Consider the following 18,279-nt stretch of genomic DNA (forward strand, 5'->3'; position numbering starts at 1 on the left):
AGAACTAGATAAGACTCTCACCAGAGCTCTGCTTTGCATATAGCACAGTGAGGAGATTTGCTTGTATGAGTCTGATGTTTGTTATTTTTCTCATTTTGCTTTTCTGGGAAGGTGAATGAGGCAGAAACAAAGTGGTGTGCTGAACAGTCCTTCAGGCAGGAGAGCTGGAAATGTGCAAGGTTTTTTATGGGGACCCCAACCCAGTGGTTAGCCCACTGTTGCCCCATGGAAGTTGCTCTCTTCTCAGCTGGCCCCCAAATCCAGGAGAGATGAGAGAGAGAGCCTAAAACAATTCATTAGGAATTTCCTCTGTTCCATGGGACTGCGAGGCAGCAAGCCTGGGGCAGGGAGGTGACTTGATGTCGGTTTTTCTACGATGCATAAATCGGAGCCAGTCGCCAGCTTGTTTTTTCTGTTCCCAAGTGACAAGGACTTGTGGAGTGTTCACATGGTCATCTGTGTTGAAGTGGAGCTTCCTACTATACAGAGCTTTTAAGGCAGACCTGCTAGAACAAAAGTTGTGGGGTAAATCCTTGTAATGTGCTCTCTCTAGCCTTCCCCCCTTCCACCTTGTGCGAGAGGAATTACCTGTTTTTCAGATGTGGACATGTGAGGCTCAAAGAACTGATGGGTTATCAAAGACCTTGGAGCAAGTCCCTGCCAGGCTGAGGAGCAGGCAGCTGACAAGGCTCTGACAACCCAGCAAGGTGGTCTGTGGGTCAGTGTTGGGCCACAGGACCTCAGAAAGTGATCTGAAAAACCATTGCTAACTCCTCCCTCCCCTCAATATACACCAAGCTTTCTTGATCCCTGTGAGTAAAAAAGCCTTTTATTCCTTGCTTGCCTGCAAGTAGACAAAGAGGGAGAAAAGAAAATTAACACATGAATGTTCAGAGTTCATCCTAATTTGGATTTGTAAATGAAAACTGTCCTCCCTGTGGTTGGTAGATTCCCCCTGCCTCCTCCCCCGGAAGGGTAGGTGATTCTGGGATGAAGAAGGATGTTGGAAATGGCACTAAATCATTTGGTTATTTCTCTGTTAGAATATACTTCTACAGTTTACTGCATGTTAATGTCGTTGCTCTTAAACCTTCTTTTTCTTCTTTTTTCCTCCCTTATGCCTTGCCTCTCAGCACTGGAAAGCCCTATTTGATCAGGTATGTGAACAACTGATATATTGTCTCTGTCTTGTGAGCAAAGAGTCTAACCCCCAGTTAATTTCCTCTGTACTAGATTCTCCCTGCATTTAAAATACAGCCTAGGAATAATGTGCTCCATGCTTCCAGTTCCCAGGATGCTGGTGTGCAAGTGATAATTATCACTACTGCTTTGGGCCTTTCTCTCAGTTTCTCTTCAGAGTAGCCAGGGACAGAAGCTACAGGGTACAGCCTAGCCATCTCTCCTAGCACAGGGTCTGAGCTGAGGTGCTGCAGCAGGTGCTCTGTTTGCTGCCAGTTGCGCTATCCTTGCTCTGTGGATTAAAGGATCTTCTATTCTTTGAGGCAGGCAAACTAGGACTTGTAAAACCAGCACTGTATTCTTTGAAATGGCTGCCCAGCTGCTAAACTGACTTCTGCAGAGTTACATCCTCCAGGGGAGGACTTGCTGCTTTAAACTTGCACAGAATTAGTAGAGTATCTGCTTCTGTACCAAAGACTATGGTTGTATTGGGTAAATGCCTTGGGTTGGATCTGTAGCCCGCTGAAATCAGCACAGCTCTGTAGAGCTGAGTTACAGCTGCTGAGAATTTGGGTTGTGGATTCTAGTTTGTAAATTATGCTTTTAGCTGCTTTAACTGACGTGTTTGCTTTGTGGTATTCCTTCCATCTGCCAGGTTGAAATGTGAAGCAGCTATAAACTGAAGGATTTTTCTAGGGTTGACTTGCTTCTAAACTGCAGCACTCCCTTGATGTCATAAACTTTTGTGCTGTTGTGTGTGCATGTAAATGTCACCTTCTGTAAGGGAAGCTTACTCTGATGCTGGCATTGTCCTGGCAATACTAAAGTTCGGATGGGATTTCATCCCTGCTTTATGAGGCGATAATCTTGCTTCTGCGTCTGGCTGAACTGCAGAGCCAAAAGCTGTGGTGCAGTCTCCGGGAAAGGATGTCCTTGGTACCCTGGGGGTCCTGTTATCATTCAGCTAATAACTGGACTGCCTGCTCTCATGAGTGCTCATTTATACCCGGTTAGCTGAGACCGGCTGCTAATCCACGTGTCTGGACTGCAGTACGTTTGTTGTTGTATAGTCAAGCAAGCTGGCAGTTGGGAATTAGATTACTATAATTGTTGATCACACCTAAATTGTGTGGTGGATTTGAATTTGCCGGGGCTCATAGGGTATGCTGCTACTCAAAAGGTGGATGCAAGATAAATCATTTGGGGCTGAATGTTTGTTTCAGCCACTTTGAATTCTCCCCCGTCTCAAATGTTGGCCTTAATTTGGAGTCTGATTCTACAAGCATCCTTTGAAGTCATTGAGTCCTTGTGGGATGGGGCTCTTGGCTGGTAGCTACCTCGGGCTTAAAGAGAGGAATCTGTAATTTCCCACTGGACTTGCTTGAATAGTAGATGGGTTTTTTTTCCTTCTTTTTTTCTTTTTAAGGGAGGGGAGAGTTTGACTGTTGGATTTACAGAACATTACCCCAGTGACAAGGGAATGGGCTGTAAAGGCAGACCTTCAATAATTAGCTATGTTTCAATTAGGGCTGCAGCTGAAATTTAAGCCTTGTCTGTAAGGCTTTATTATCAAAGAGAATGCAACCTGTGACAACTAGTTGTAAGTCCTGAATAAATCAATAAAGTCCTTGTTGCCTGTGGGCAAAGCCAAGGAGCTGACGTCTTCCTTGCGCGTTATATCAGCAATGCAATGCAATTAGCCCTGCAGTGAATTGCAAGATGCTGTTTGTCATGGAACAAGGTTGCTATTCCCGGCAGCTCTGTGCTGGTAGGAGAGGGGAGCTTTTTGTTTAGCTCTGACTGGCATCCATGTGAAACATGAGGACAGTCTTAATAACTAGAGAAAGCCTGTGTGTTGAAACTCGGAACAGTTGCAGCTCTCCCTGGGAGATATGACCTGGCCTTATGTGTGCTTAGAGTGGAAATGTGTGGCCGAAGACTCACGTGCCCTGTGCATCTGTGACTCATGGGCTGGGACTGAAGTTTGATAGCTACCCTCTCAGCTGAGACATGTGGGCCTCTGCGTTCACCACCTCCCAGGAGAGCAGCAGAGCAAGAGAAGGCCCTGGAGAAAGTGCTAGAGCAGAAAGTGCTAGAGCAGTTGGGAATTCACAGGCTGGGAGTCTGCAAGCCTCTTGTTTCTGAGGTGATGGAGTATGACAGCATCAGTGCCAGGGAGGGGTCAGCACTTCTCCCTCTTGCCTTTGAGGGGGGAAATAAATTATTATTCATGCTTTTTTTTCTTTTTTTCTGTGGGGAGATATTTTTGTAAAAATACTTTTATTTAGGTTTACTGACAAAAAGGCAGGTTTCTATTTAGACATACAAAGTTAAAGGGTTTGCTTTTTTAATGACTGCCCCCCCCCCCAACATCTTAAATTAAAGATTCAAAACTTCTTGATGACAGTTCCTGCTCAGCCATAAGGCAGTGCTTTTTGCTTCTTTATTTTGGGGGAGAGGAGTAGTGACTGACAATGCTTTCTGGAGGAACTTTTTATTTGTTTTGATCCAGCTCTAATCTGCCACACTGGGAACTGTCAGTGACTCAAGCCAGTATCACCAGTCCCTTGCAGATTGCTTCTTTTTAAGAAGTAAAAGTACTTAAATTTGGCAAAAAGGCAGATCCAAAACTGGTTCCTAGGCTTTGAGGTTCAGAGAAGCCCCTCCCAGGGCAAAATCCTGACTACACTGAAGCAAGTACCAAAATTCCTCCTGCATTTAGTGGGGTCAGCACTTCACCCAAGAGTTTGGGAGCGGGCAGACTCGTGGCTTTTCAGTGCTGCAGCCAGGCAGTTACAGTACAGCTGCTGCTTCATACTGTGCTTACGAGATGCGTTTTTTATTATGAGGCCATGGCCCTCGGGCAGCTCTAACCACTTTTATATGGGAACTTTTATAGGGATTCATACATTTATTTATTGTGCTCATAAACACCCTCCACCCCCACACACACATTAGCTCCGCATCTGCTGCCTTCTGCAGAGCCTGCACCATCACTGAGTCCTCCACGCTGTCTCCATGTGGAATCCAAGCTCTGAGCAGAGCAAGGCATTGCCTCTCTCTATCCCTCTGCAGTCACGTGGTGTTTTCTTCATTTGTTCTTTACTGGCCAAAAACCTGTTTTTTTTGTTAACCTTCTGGTAAAGTTAAAAATGCAACAATTCCAGGAGTGGGTCCTGACAGTTGCATACTTCTCTGTGCTAAGAAGATCCCTTGTTAATTGCCTTGCACGTAGACATGAGAACATCTCACTGTCCTTGTTGAAGCCATATTGTCTGCTGGTTAGATAGTGAGTCTGCAGATGAGTCTCTTGAGGGGTTGTTCCTGCTTTGCTATGTCCTTTCTAGGGCCTTGGGTGCCCTTCCATGCCTCCGTGTCCCCAGTGCCCCTGCCTTAGAGATGACTGCAGCTAATCGGTATTATCTAGCCCTTGGCTGTGCAGGGTGAAAGGGGCTATCTAGGAGGATGATGTTCATTATTAGGACAGACCTGTCTTCTGAAGGTGGCTTTTAGCCTTGTTAGATGCCAAGAGCTTGTATCATCTCTGTTTCCCCATCCCCATGGCTGCTGAGATTTCAAGGGTGAATTAAGATTATCAGCCCTCATCTCAGAGTTCTCACTTCTCACCCGTACTCTGGTTTGTAGTCATGACAACAAACTTGTTTTAAATAGATACACACAAAACTCTCCAAAAAGACCCTCCTTGCTGGCTCAGCACCTTGATCCTATTGCTTGTCAATCCAGGCTGTGTTTTTGTTGCAGCTGCTTTAGAAACCCTGGATTCCTTCCTGAGACTTGTACGTGGGTGTGATGGCAGCAGATGAACAGAGTTTATGGAGAATGCAGAGAGATGCCAAGTTACCCAGTCTGTGTAGGCAGCTAATGGAAAACCTGAGCTCAGAAACAAGGCTGTAGAGATATCCTGGACCAGACGTACACTTGCCAGGAAGAGTTCAGTTGCTGACACTACCAACAGTGGGTGCAGCTGAACCTGCTCTGCCATGGTCTCATAAAACATTAAAATATGCTTGAAAATATGCTGACTTGGCAGCCTTCTTAAATCCAGGGCTGGTTCCTGCATGATTGAAATTGCAAAGCAATCCATAAAATCAGGCCAGCTATGACCATGGTTGGTGGTAACCGAGAAAGGCAGTTATTTTGAACTCAATGATCTTTTATGTTAACTGTGTCCTTTTTCTCTGGATAGCCTTTAACAAAGTCAGGATGAGCTATTTCCCACGCTGTAAAAGAAATTCCAGTTTGTTTACTGGGGCACTGTTGAGCTAAACATCACACTTCACTTTGAAAAGTTTCCCTGAGTATTGTTGCTGGCTAACCCCTGCCAGCTGTGGTGGGAAGACCTTGCCAGGCAGGTATCCCTGAGCTCTAGGCAGTGGTTTGTGCCTGGAGATTTTACCACTTTCTCTGACAAATTGCTTGGGCCTTACTGCTGGTTTGTGTGGGTCACTGGGAGCAGAGGAGCAGAAACTGCAAGATGAGGAATAGGAAACGATGGCAGTGAGAGCAGCAGTATAGGCAGGGGGTTGAGCACAGGGCTGTATGCGACCTTCAGGTCCTTGCCTGAATTTTGGACTATTGCTGCCTTTTTAGATTAGTGTTTGTCAGGACATATGTCCACATTTAAGTGGAGTGGTGCTGTGAAGAGGAGTTAGAGGAACTGGCATTAAGAAATAGTCATAGACTTGTTACTTCATCTCCTAATGTGAACTGGAGAATCAGAGGTGCTGGTGGGAAGACTGTCCAAGGTGATCACAGATTAGCATCCAGGCCCTAAAACCAGGGTCTGCCTTGTCTGCTATGTTAGATGCTTCTGTGAGCATGACAAGAAATTTGCCCCCTTCTCCCCCTCCACCAAGCTGTGCATTGTAAAGGGGAAAGACACTTTAAAAGCTACAAGGGTCTCTTGGGCATGCACAGAGGGGGTTCTGCATCTGCCCCATGCCTTGAAGTCTAATCTCATTTACAGTTGTCAGTGTGGGCTGCTGGAGGAGATGAAAGGCAGAGGACAAGGAGGGAGAACAGATTAGTCTTGAGCAGAGGGCACTGGGAGTGCACCTGCCTTTGCCCCGCTACCTTGAGGAGGGGTGGCAATAGCAGCTGGGCATGTGTCATCTGCTGCTCTTTGAGGCACCCAGCCATGGAGCACACGATTAATGACTCAAGGGGCTGGGCCTTTGTGAGTGATAAAGCCCTGGGATTTAGACAGGGCTCTTGGGCCTTTTTTCTGAGCAACGCCATCACTTTACATTTCTCAAGTGGTGTTTTGGTTGCAGGGAGCTGCTGTCTGTGGCCACAATGCTTCCCTTTCTCCTCCCTCCCCAAACTGGGATGACCTTTGTCATGCAGCATTAACCCTTTGACTCCTCCACTTTGGGTTATGGGGTTGGGGGGAAAAAAAGAGTCCCTTCAAATTCATTGTCCTGTGGACAAACTTGAAGGGAAGAATGGGCTGGTAAGAGAGGATCTGGTTTTGCTGAAGGAGAGTGATTTGCTGATGCTGTCTGGATTATCAACCCCTTGCTGCCTTCTGCCAGAGGCTCTTTTGAATACAGCAGCCCCCAGAGAAGATGGGAGGGGAATTTATTCTTCCTTCAGTCCAGGAGGGAAACTGAGGCATTGAGCAGCAAATAGATGTCTGAGAGACTATTCTCTCTGCAAGGTAATGCCTTGTCTTTTACCCTGCCTGGATTAGCCTGTGTCCGTCCCCAGTGTTGTTACAGTGGATGGCAATCTCCCAGCACTTCAAGGCTTATACCCAGATTTGGCTTTTAGCTATGATACCCTGGTGTGATGGCTCAGCATGAAAAAGCTACCTGGAGGTCATTAATGATCTTCCTGCCTCTTGCAGGATGAACAGCAAAAATTCCCCAAGTTCCTCCTTAATCGTCTAATACCTCTGTACACTGAACACCAGCCAGCCCCTAAGCTGGATGCGGGTCTCTGGGATTGTCTGTATTTACACCTTCCCTGCAGCATCAAAGGTTTGTGATCAGCTACCCCATTTCCCCTTTCCCTGGCTATTCGGATATTCCTCTCCAATCCTGCCAGCCTGTACACAGACTGTTGGCTTTGCCTACCGCAAAAAGTTGGGAGTAGAAGGTGTCAATATGAACCAGATGTCAGCAGTGTAGCAAACACAGCACTATTAAGCTTGTGCTGGTAGAAGTAGGCATCTCCCGAAATGTTTCAAGGAGTCGCAACAAACACACCAAAAACCACATGGAGGCTGAGTCAGTCTTACACAGCTCGTGAGTTACTGGCAGCTTGATGTCTCTAGATTTTTAAAAGCCTCAGGAGGCTTCCTACTCATTACGCATTTGTGTACCTTCCACGTCTGAGCTGCCTGGAAACCTGCATGTTAGAGTGCAGCATCTGAGAGGGATGGCAAGCTGCATTCAGACCGTTGTATCTCTCTGCTGCCTCCTGATCCCAGCTGCAGTGAGAGGCTTTGGTAGTGTACACTCTGCCATTTCAGGCTGAATGTGCGGGATGGTTTTTAGGCGCATAGATCCTTGCTAATGCATTGTTCTCAAATCCTGTCTTGCACATAGAAAATCACTGAAGCAATAAGAACATTTAAGCCTGCATGTTTAAAAAGAAAGGGGGGTAAAAGCTGTAAACACAGAGTGGATTGATGCTGTTCTGCAAATCAGCTGGTGCATTGTGCTCTGTGGCTGTGTGCTCTGTTATGATAGAGAAGGGGAAGAGATCATCCTGTCTCCAGAGGAACAAACCAGCTGCTTAGCGAGTGGAAACAGTTTGGAGGTGCTTTTCTACACCATCATCACTTATGCCTGTAACATTTACAGGGCTTTTAAAGTTATTCTCTACCAGACCTGGAAAGCAAGTGTTTCTCCTCTGTGGTAGGAAGTATGATGTTCCCCTTGCCTTCCAGTATTTGTAGTCCGTGCAAATGTTCCAGGGCACGTTTGCAAATTAAATGCAGCAGTGGGCATGTTTGAGTTTCACAGCAGCCAAGGAAGCTGTGATCTCTTTCTGCCTCCTCACTAGGTATTGTACAATGTGTTGGTCTGAAATCAGCTTGGTACCAACACACCATGAGACAAAGTTGATGAGGTGCAGGTGATGGGCTGTTTTCCTGCACCATTGTACATGCAGGCTGCTGAGGAAAGCAGATCTCTGAATGCCCTGGATTTTTATGTGATTCAAACCTTGCAGTGTTTGCCTGTTCAAGCTGTAGCACTTGCGACAGTCACTTCTTTCCCTCTCCTGTCCTAATCTCCTGAGTGGTGGTAACCCCCCTGATTCAGCTACTTGCGGTGACGCTGGGGATATTCAATCACTAGGTACAATATGTCTTGGTGAAATATGTAGTGAAAGTCCTTAATGTTTGTGATCACACCTGTCCTGATACTTGTTTTTGAGACCAGTCACGATCTTCTCTGCCCGGGATGGATTCCAGCTGGCTAATTGTACTTGTCTGACAGTAATTTCAGCTGGGAAAGTTGGCTTTTACTTTTTGTTGTATGGGGCGAAGATCATCCAAAGGACTCCATGAGGTCTGACCATCCAACTCATTATAAGCCTGTAAAGTGTTTCTTTTGGATGCTGTGTGGAGTAGAGGAGCCTGAAGATTAACTTCTGCCTTGGGCTGTCCCTGTGTTATGTCAGATGTCTTGTGCAATGGCTGCTGTTGCACTCTCATCAGCTGCTCTGGCACCAACCCAGAACTTCCCAGTAGGAACTTCTCTTCCTTCTTTAGAAAGCACAAACCAGTAAAGAATTGTAGATTCTCTGGAAGTTACCTTAATTAGCAGTGACTAATTATCAATGCCTGTAGCGTGGGGTTGTTCTCTGTGCCAGGGAATCATGAAGAGAATGCACAGAAGTCTCACTTGGACCTTGAATTCCTTCAACTCTAAAACTAAAACCCCAGCACTAACAAGACACAGAGAATGTATGTATTTTTAGTATATGTTCCTGTTGCTTAGGAACAGCTGTCTGCAGTGACCCTGTGTTGCTGGTGAGAAGAGTAACGATGTATGAAACTGATGCTAAACAAGCAAGATCAATCTTACCCCTAGGAACTGTTCTTCATGTTCTTTGATACTTGACATACTCTATAAGTAGCATATACTCAGGAGTTTCCTGAGTTTACTGAGGCAAAAATAAATGAGGCTGCTGGAGGCAAAGCTGTTTGTGCCTCCCATCAAATCTCTGTTCTCATGCACTTCTTCAGGGCAGTGTTAACCTGAGGAAGCATCTCTTTGTGATCCCTCACGATTAGGTACCAGTGATGATGGAGACCCTGCTTTGTGTGGCATACTTGTTTGTGGTGTACGATTGTAGCGGAAGTGCTTGTTGATGACAGCCTACAGCCAACGAGATGTAGCCATGCTTACCTCTTGGCAGAGAAAGGATCAATATTATAAAAGGTGAAAAATTGAAAGTTTCGCAAAAACTACTGGAGGACTTGATCCTGTGTACTCTGACTTGGTCTAGCAAAGCACTTGAAAACAAGTGTGACGATTGTCCTGGACCCATTATATGTCTAACATCAACTGTATGTTTTGCTGGGGCTGGTACCAGAACGGTGTGTGTAACAGAACAGTGTGTGCCCTAAGGGATTTGGAGAGCAAAGTGGGTTTTTAGTGCTGCCCCTTGGTTCTGAAACAGAGCCAAATGCTTGTTTCCCTCCGCTGGCTTCCTGCCACTTCTCTCACACGCTTACTTACCCTCATGCTGAGAAATAATGGGAAGTGGGCCTTGAGCATCTTTCCTCACTGCAGGCAGTGGCCTCTGTGGAAGGATGTTGCTTTTTAGCCTTGTTGTTTTCACTGGGGAGGAAAATGGAAGTGTTTATTGTGGTTCCTTCTTCTGTTTGAACTGCTGCCTCTTCCCTTAGCTACTCCCCCTTGGTTGCTAATAGAGGAGTTGCTTTTGCACACAGCCTTGTTATCACTGGATTTATGTCTCTGGGTTGTTCTCCTCCCCATCAGCAGGGAAGACACAAACATTTTTCCTTCATGTGTCCTCTGACAATAGCATTTGGGTTTTGGAGAAATGTTTATTTTGCACTGATTGGTGCATTTAGGCAGCCCCTTTGGGGGAGACTGCTGTGGAAAGCATTGGAGATGATCCTGCTGCTGCTGTCTTTGGTCTCTGAGCTGTGCCTGGAGACCATGGCCAGAGGAATAACTTCATTCCAACCTAAATAGAGTGTCTGAAGAGTCTTTGTAGAGCTGCATGTTCACTTTATCATGCTTGGACTTGCCAGTCCTGGGAACTGTTTGGGGATGTCTTGTGCCTATGTGTGTGTGTGCAGGATTGCTCTTGTGCCTTCAACGTGTTAAATAGTCTGGTGTTGTCTCCTCCAGAGCATACGTTGGCTTTTTTAGAGGATTCCCCAGTGTTGGGCATCCCCACCAGAGGTTTTTGCTCTTGCAATGCTTTTCAGTCAGTCTGTATCCAACAGGCTGTAGTGTGCTGGCTTGGTTGCGTGCTCTTCGCCTGACGGGAGCCTCCTGCCTGCAGTCATTGCTTTCTACAGCATTTGGAGAGGCCAAAGCTGTGTCTTTTTATGAATGAGTGCAATGGCCAGTTTAGCTACCTGTCAGGCATGACAGGAAACAGTTTTTGTGGTGGAGAGAGCAGCAGCATAGCTTCATAGTTACATGTGAGAACTGAAGCTGGCTGGAGTGTAAATGCTGCACAGTCCCCTTCAACAAGACAGGTGCATTGGATGACATCTCTTAGGGTGGTAATAGCCAAAATGTCTCCCAAAGAATTGTCGTATGTGTCTGAAACAGCATCTTCTAGTGTTATTCCCTCTGTTGCCCCTGAGCTGTTGCTGCATTGATTTATGGGATCTTTTAGGGTTGCTACTGGTGGCCAAGAAGAGCTGGGGCAGAACGTCATTTGCCAGCTGCTGATTTATGGCCCTAGTAAACAGTCCTGAAAAGCGCAGTGAGAATTTTCTGGACCTTATGCAGTTCCAGCTGACTGGAAGCTCCAGGCTGTTATTTGACCATGTGGAGTAATAAAACTGTGAAAACTAATTAACTTTCGGGCCTACTGCAAAACAAACTAGTTCATGCAAAAAATTACTCCACACTTGCAAGCAGCAGTGATTTTATGGGCTTATAAGCCTGTATTTAATGACCAAGCATGCAGTACAATGCGTGAAGTATGTTCCTTTTGCTGACTTCTAAGGCCAAACAGAATATAACAAGCTCTACTGATCACTGAGGATCTGAATACCAGCTTGGGATAATGTTCTCTTTCATCCTTATTAATTATGCAGCTGATGTGTGGGTGGAGGTTTGACACAAAGCTGCATTGGATGGTTTCTTGTAGTCTAAACCAGCCTGAATTATGCACACCCAACCCGAGCCGAAGCAGTTCATTCAAGGAAAGATGCTCTCTGCAGTGTGAGTGCTGTAGTCATTCTGAGGTAATTAATTCTCTGCTCACTGTTCCCCGTGAGGTGTAGCTGAATGAGCTCTTTCCCAGTGGGAACACCAAGGTGTTTTTCTGATGTTAGCAGGCAAACAGTCAGCCCTGCTCAGGACCTGCCTCCTGTGATGAGGATGCTCTGTGTGTGCCAGTTGTGACAGTGACATCAGAAAAGGGTTGTTTCTGATTCTGTTCCCCGGTATTGTGTTCCTTGCCAATGACGAGACACTTATCAACATTGTATAGATGATCCAGCCTCTACACCGATTGGGAGGGAGGGAATGACTGACCATTGTTCCCGCTTAATCAAATTGCTAAAGTAACCCTCCTCCTGTCCCATTGCTCCTGCATTACTCAGTAGCCCTTAATACTGGATGTCTAACTGCCTGTATTGTTAGAGTCAAAGCTGTGCCTGCTGATTCCTGTTCTTCTTTGCTAGGATCTATCAATTTATCTGGTGGCAGAGCTTTGTGTAGAACCTTTGTTCACTGGGACACATGATGCAGCTTTGCTGTTCTTTTCTGATCAATAACTCATCACCCCAAAGAGCAGAGCTGGCCCTTTTGCAGAACATAGGGTGCTCTGGAGTAAGCTATGAAGTTGTTTGCTATGTTTGAGCTGCACAGGCTTGAGCTGGGGTTCCTCGGAAAGCTGCAGGCAGTGCATGGCCTGCCCTCTCCCCGTGTTGAGAAGAGAGGGGAGGAAGGTTGTATATTGTACCAGGTCCCTTTGCTGCCCTGCTATGCAGCTGTGGAATGAGGGAGCCTGATCTGGAGCTACCTGCTGTGGGGGGAAGGTTGTGTGCTGGCCAGGTCTGTGCCTACACCTGGGTCATGCAGACAAAGCGTCTCGTATCTTGGCAAGATACTTGTCATGATTGCTGATACAGGAGCAGGTATTTGGAATTTGAAAGAGAAACCGTCTTAAAGGCAGGAAAACTGTGGTGTGATGAGATTTAAAAAAAAAAAATTTTTTTTTTATGTTTTCCCCCCTCTCTTTCTGATGGATGCGCTTTACCAGAGTACCAGCTAGCATGGGTCTATCCCAAGCTTTGGTTTTCTCTGCTAAGCTAAGTATTGCAGATCTATTATTTGACCTAAAATAAGTGTGTGTGCATACTTCCTGCTATAGAACTCTTTTTCACGCATCAAATCAAGTCCCTGTGGATTTTCACCTCCCTCCCAGATCTGGCAGACGGTAAAAAAGGGAGCTATTTTTAATCTGAAACGTTCTGTGTTTCAAGTCCAGAGTATAAAATGTAGTTTTTCTCCTGACAAGTTTCATGGCTGATTGCTATAAAACTCCTTGTCTTTAAAGGAAGGATAAAACTTCCTACAGGAAGGGCAAAAGTTCTGATTTTTGGGGGCTATGGATCTTAGTTCCTTTGAGAAACTGAAAAACTGTGGCAATCCCTGTCCTTGGACTGAAGACTTTACCAAGAAGGAGGAACAATTTAACAGAGGAGTCTAGCAAAGTCCAGTGTGGTAGAGTGGTATCAAGAGACCCAGTTCCCCTCCAGGAGGGGGGATGATGGTCACTGGGTTAGGAATCATTTGCCTGAAACACCATTTCTGGCAACCAAAAAGATCAGCATCACTGGCAGAATGGTGTTTACACACCTTTCATCATCTTCTTGCTGTCACTACAGTTCTATCATCCCACTGGAGTCACTGCTCCATCTGTCCTCCTTGAAAGGCTGGCATGTATTGTCCGGGAGAGAAGATGAATTTCTGGTCCAAGTGTTCTCCCTGCCCAGAAGAAACAGGTATAGAAAAAGTTTCTTCCTCTCCCCACTGTATGGCCTGTTCTGTGCCCCAGGCCAGTCTGATGGGTCAAAGGGGAGGTCCCTTTCCAGAGCAGGTCCATCATTCTGTGCTGACTGTCCTGCACCCAGGGCTGTGATGATGGGGATAGCAAGTTGTACTACCAAGGTGCAGACACTTGTCTAAGCAACAAGGGCTGAGACCACTGGCTTCTTTTTGCCCTAAAGGGGGGAGGAGGGAGAGAGGCAGAGCAGATCTGACCATACAGGGAGGCTTGAGTTGGGGAAAGCAACATGCTCAGTTTTGTAAGGTAGCTTTAGGTCAGGACTTCAGGCTAGGCAGTAGGCTGGATGCCTTGGGTGTGACAGGAGCAACGGTCCCTAGTCAGCGCTGAACCCTGCTGTGTCTGTCCCTCCAGCACTGGTGGAGCTGCTTCAGTGCAAACCCCTGCTCAGCTTTCTTCTGGCTCCCAATGCTGAAGGGGCTATTTGTGACAGTCCAAATGGTCCCCGTGCTGGTGGCACCTTGAGCTGGGACAGCCCTCACCTGCCCAGCTGCAGCCTTGGTCAGCACAGAGTTGCCGCTAATGAAACACAAGGTGAGAGAAGCTCCCTGCAGTTGTATGGGCAGAATTTTTCCTTGCTGAGAAAATTTCCGTCCTGGTTACCAACCTGGCAGCACCCTGCAGAGATAGCCTTGGTCACAGAATCATAGAATCAGTAAGGTTGGAAAAGACCTCTAAGATCATCTAGTCCAGCCATCAACCCAACACCTCCATCCCTACTAAACCACGTCCTGAAATGCCACACCTACATGTTTTTTGAACTCCTCCAGGGATGATGACTCCACCACCTCTCTGGGCAGCCTGTTCCAATGCTTAACAACCCTTTCAGTGAAGAAATTTTTCCTAATATCCAGTCTAAACCTTCCCTGGCACAACTTGAGGCCATTTCCTCTCGTCCTATCGCTTGTTACTTGGGAGAAGAGACTGACACCCGCCTCACTACAACCTCCTTTCGGGTAGTTATAGAGAGTGATAAGGTCTCCCCTCAGCCTCCTTTTCTCCAGACTAAACAACCCCAGTTCCCTCAGCTGCTCCTCATAAGGCTTGTTCTCCAGACCCTTCACCAGCTTCATTGCCCTTCTCTGGACATGCTTCAGCAACTCAATGTCCTTCCTGTACTGAGGGGCCCAAAACTGAACACAGTATTCGAGGTGTCGCCTTACCGGTGCCAAGTACAGGGGCACGATCACTTCCCTAGTCCTGCTGGCTATGCTATTCCTGATACAAGCCAGGATGCCATTGGCTTTCTTGGCCACCCGGGCACACTGCTGGCTCATATTCAGCCTGCTGTCAACCAAGGTGCAGACACTTGTCTACAGCAGTCTTTGCTGTAAGGACTCTCTAACACAGCCCATTGGTCGCAGCATCCTGGCACCTGATAAGGCTTATTGGGACAGCCAAGCTCTGAGCCTAGCAGACCACCCACAGTACTGCCCTGCAGTGTGCTCCTCTCCTTTCTGCTTGATGCAGCAGGGGAGCAGCCCTCGTCTGCTGGGGCTAGCTAGATCATTGGTGTTTCTGCCTGGCCTTCATCTCACTGGTGTTGCTCACCAGATATGTCACTAAGCAGCAGCAGAGAGAAACCCAATGGCTCAGGTCTGATTAACCTCTACAACTTTATTCTGTGTCCTAATTGGATTAGCTGCAGGGGGGTGGTTTTGCTGTTGTTCCTGTTTTTTTCTTAAACAGGTACTTAATCACTGTGACATCTGATGCAAGCAACAAGTTAAGAGTAGCAAGACCTGTGAATAAACAAGTGGTGTTTGCTTCTTCCCCACTGCTCAACTAGCAGCTCCTGCCCTTCCTTTCTGCAAAATTACTGTAGCTGATGGCTGTGAGATGGGTCTGAGTAAGCCCTGCAGTTGGATCTCTTGGAAGGTCTGGGTCTCACCTTACAGCCTGGATGCCAGACCAAGAGCCCCTGATTGCTAACTGCAGTTCTGTCACTTTTGGGAAGGTTTTCTGATAACACTCAGTAAACGTTCAAAGCAGTATTAACTTTCCATGTCAGGTTTCTTTAATCTTTTCTCTGAGCTTTTTAGTTTCCTTCAGGGCCTGATTCTTCTGCACCTTAGCGTTTTTGCTTGTATCACTGCAGTGGCTGTGGGCTGTAGGGAATTGGCCTTATTCAGCACTGCAATAGCCCTTCCTCTTCATGGACTTCAAAGCTTATTCTCCAGTATCAGTTCATTTAGTTTCACAGGTGAGAACATGGAATAAGGAGATTGGTGATCATATCCTGTTACAGTGGGGGACGGGCTGCTACAGACCTAAAAAAGGAATGGAATCCATTTGATCAAGGGATTGCTCCTTATTCCTCAAGCTGCTGTCTACCTACGTGGTGCCCAGTTGAGAAAAAAGAGAACCAGTTTACAGGAAACTTTCCCCCATGTCCATCCTTCTGCCTGCAGCACCCAGTTACCTCTTCAACAAGCTTAAAATAGAAGCCTTTCTCCTTGCCATAGCTGTAATTGTCCCTGGATTGGGCACTGGAGAGGGTCATTCACCTCCCCGGGATGATTGAAGGGGTACATGCTGCTGAGAAGCTCTCTCTTACATCCATTTCTAGATAGCTGTGCACAAAAAGAGTGAATTGTAGGTGTGATATCAGAGCACGCCTCTGTTCCAGGAGGAATAATAGATGTACCAGCACCACTCTAGATGTTACAAGATCAAAAGTGCTGTTGCATTAAAGCTGGTAATACTGCCTGGCTTGGCAAAAGGGCTGAGAAATTGTTCCAGGGTTTTAATGTATGTTCAGATAAACTGTCTTCCATAGCGAGGATTAGGCCTTTGAATTTAGTCCATGTACAATAGCATGGGTTTTAGTGACTTGGTGAAAATGTAACTCCAAGGAATTCCCTCTTTGCACAGGGCTTGAATGTGTTGCAGTTGTGAACACTGCGTGCATCACAGTTACGGTCTCAAAGTAGAAGGTTCAGTGCTTCATTGCATCTGGGGTGCCTTTATGGGGTGCGTGGTTGTCAGGCATGGACTCTGCTGCTGCTGGTAAAGAAAATGTGATCATTAAGTTGAATTACAATGGACGTTAGTTTCCTTTTTCAGATTTAATGTATTCATGTATTTCGTGTCCACTGGCCCTTCAGCAGCTTGCAGGCTGGATATGTAAATTGGTAGCTGCAGAGGATGACTGATCCATTAATAGGTGGAATTTGATGCTCATAAAAATGAATGCATTTAATGTTGCATGGCAATGGTTTGCTTGAATTTTTAAGTTGCTTCAGGATCTCTTACTTGGAATTCCGTGGCTCAGGCTATATTTGTTACAAAAGCAATACAAATGGAGAGGCCCTGTGGTTTCAGAGGGTTGGCTATTCTTTTGTCTGGGAGTATCACTTACACTTTTTCTGTATCAAATGTTATTCCAAGGAAGCTGTGAAAATGTGAAATGCAATGATATCTGAAAACAAAGCATTGCAGTCCAAATTCACTGTGTCCACAGAAATATCTGTCTCTGGAGATCTGTTCAGATACTATTTTTCAGGAAAAGCCAAGTTTTAGTAGATAATTTTTTATTATTAGGCTTTCATGGAGGGATGTAGAGGACTAAAAGGATTTGATGAGTCATTAAAATAAGTACAGATCTGCCACTGTGGGGTTTTAAACACAAGATGAAATCCTGGCCCCTCTGAAGGGGCCTCATTTGCTTCCTTTGGGCCCCATGCTAATTTCATTACTGATTTCAGAAGGGTAAGGACTTCTCCTGATTTTAATTTTACAGTGTTTCTTTAAGCATGCAGACATAGAAGTATTCAATTTCTTTTGCTGAGCGTTTTATTAAAGGAAAGCTCACACAACATGCACCCCTTCCGTGGTAGAGCATTTGTGTGATAAATTTCATTTTTCAAGCACATGAGGTTGTGATGATCCCTCAGATATTGAGAGGCTGCACTCTGAAAACATTGGCACTTCTTGCTTTTCCCTTTAGCCCTGTGAGACAAATACTTCAGCTCTTCATCACTTATGCAAGCCTGGGCTGAAGAGGCAGTAGCAAATATGCAGGGAGAATATTGTGATACACACCATAAAGTTGTGCCAAGGAGAAAGGAATATCCAGGCTCAAATGATCTTTTTCCCTGAGGCTTCTATGGTTTATTTTAATTTTTTCTAAGGTGAAGTGCTAGATCCAAGCCTTGCTAACAGCTTGCATCTTTCATGTCAGGGAAGACATTTTTTGCTAGAGTCTTCCTTGGCCACAGCCTCTCTAAATGCTGGTGACTTCAACGCAGCAGAGTTTGGCTGTGGAAAGTCTATTGTTACTGTAATAATGTATGGCTCTTTGGGTACTGCATCCATCTCTGACTGATCTGTTCTCATAAGAATGTATGCCAGGGTTAGGCTGAACGGTGTCTCCATTTTGCAGCCTGAGGAAATGACCATGGTTTGGTATGTTTCTGAGAAGACGATTGAAAGAACCAGATTTGCTGGGTGGGCAGCAGCAATAGAACCAGGGTGAAGTACCAGTGTGGGGTGGCTGGGGGTGTGCACCTTCACGGAGCTTCTTCCCCACACTATGGTGTTTGAAAAAAAAAAAAAAAAATCCCCTAGAGGCAAGTAGGGGTGCTTGGTTATGATGTCTTGCCTCTGAAGCTAGCTAGTTGTGATTGCAGGGATTTGCAGTCTGCTGTGGGTTGGTATAAGCCCATCTTTCAACTTGTAAAAAAGCTGCTGTGTTTGCTTGAAGGACATCAGGCAAGTATGTGGGCAAAACCCAGCTGCTTTTCTTCTGGAGGCTTGATCTTGGAAATAGTCAGTGCCCAGGGTTCTTGGGAGTCTTATCTCAAGTCGGTGAATTCAGCGGCAGCTGAAGGTATT

The 18,279-nt window shown here is 46.0% G+C and overlaps 1 protein-coding gene across 2 annotated transcripts in view; it reads left to right on the forward strand.

Annotated features, from left to right (window-relative positions):
• Window positions 1-18,279, forward strand: part of RHBDL3 (rhomboid like 3) — a 66,226-nt gene that overhangs the window by 2,544 nt on the left and 45,403 nt on the right. For both annotated transcript variants that reach the window (XM_075518866.1, XM_075518867.1), the window contains exon 2: window positions 1,134-1,157. In XM_075518866.1, the coding sequence (XP_075374981.1) occupies window positions 1,134-1,157 (24 nt within the window). The remainder of the gene's footprint in view (window positions 1-1,133; window positions 1,158-18,279) is intronic.

The sequence above is a fragment of the Mycteria americana genome, chromosome 16, assembly GCF_035582795.1.
Source record: "Mycteria americana isolate JAX WOST 10 ecotype Jacksonville Zoo and Gardens chromosome 16, USCA_MyAme_1.0, whole genome shotgun sequence".
Lineage (NCBI taxonomy): Eukaryota > Metazoa > Chordata > Aves > Ciconiiformes > Ciconiidae > Mycteria > Mycteria americana.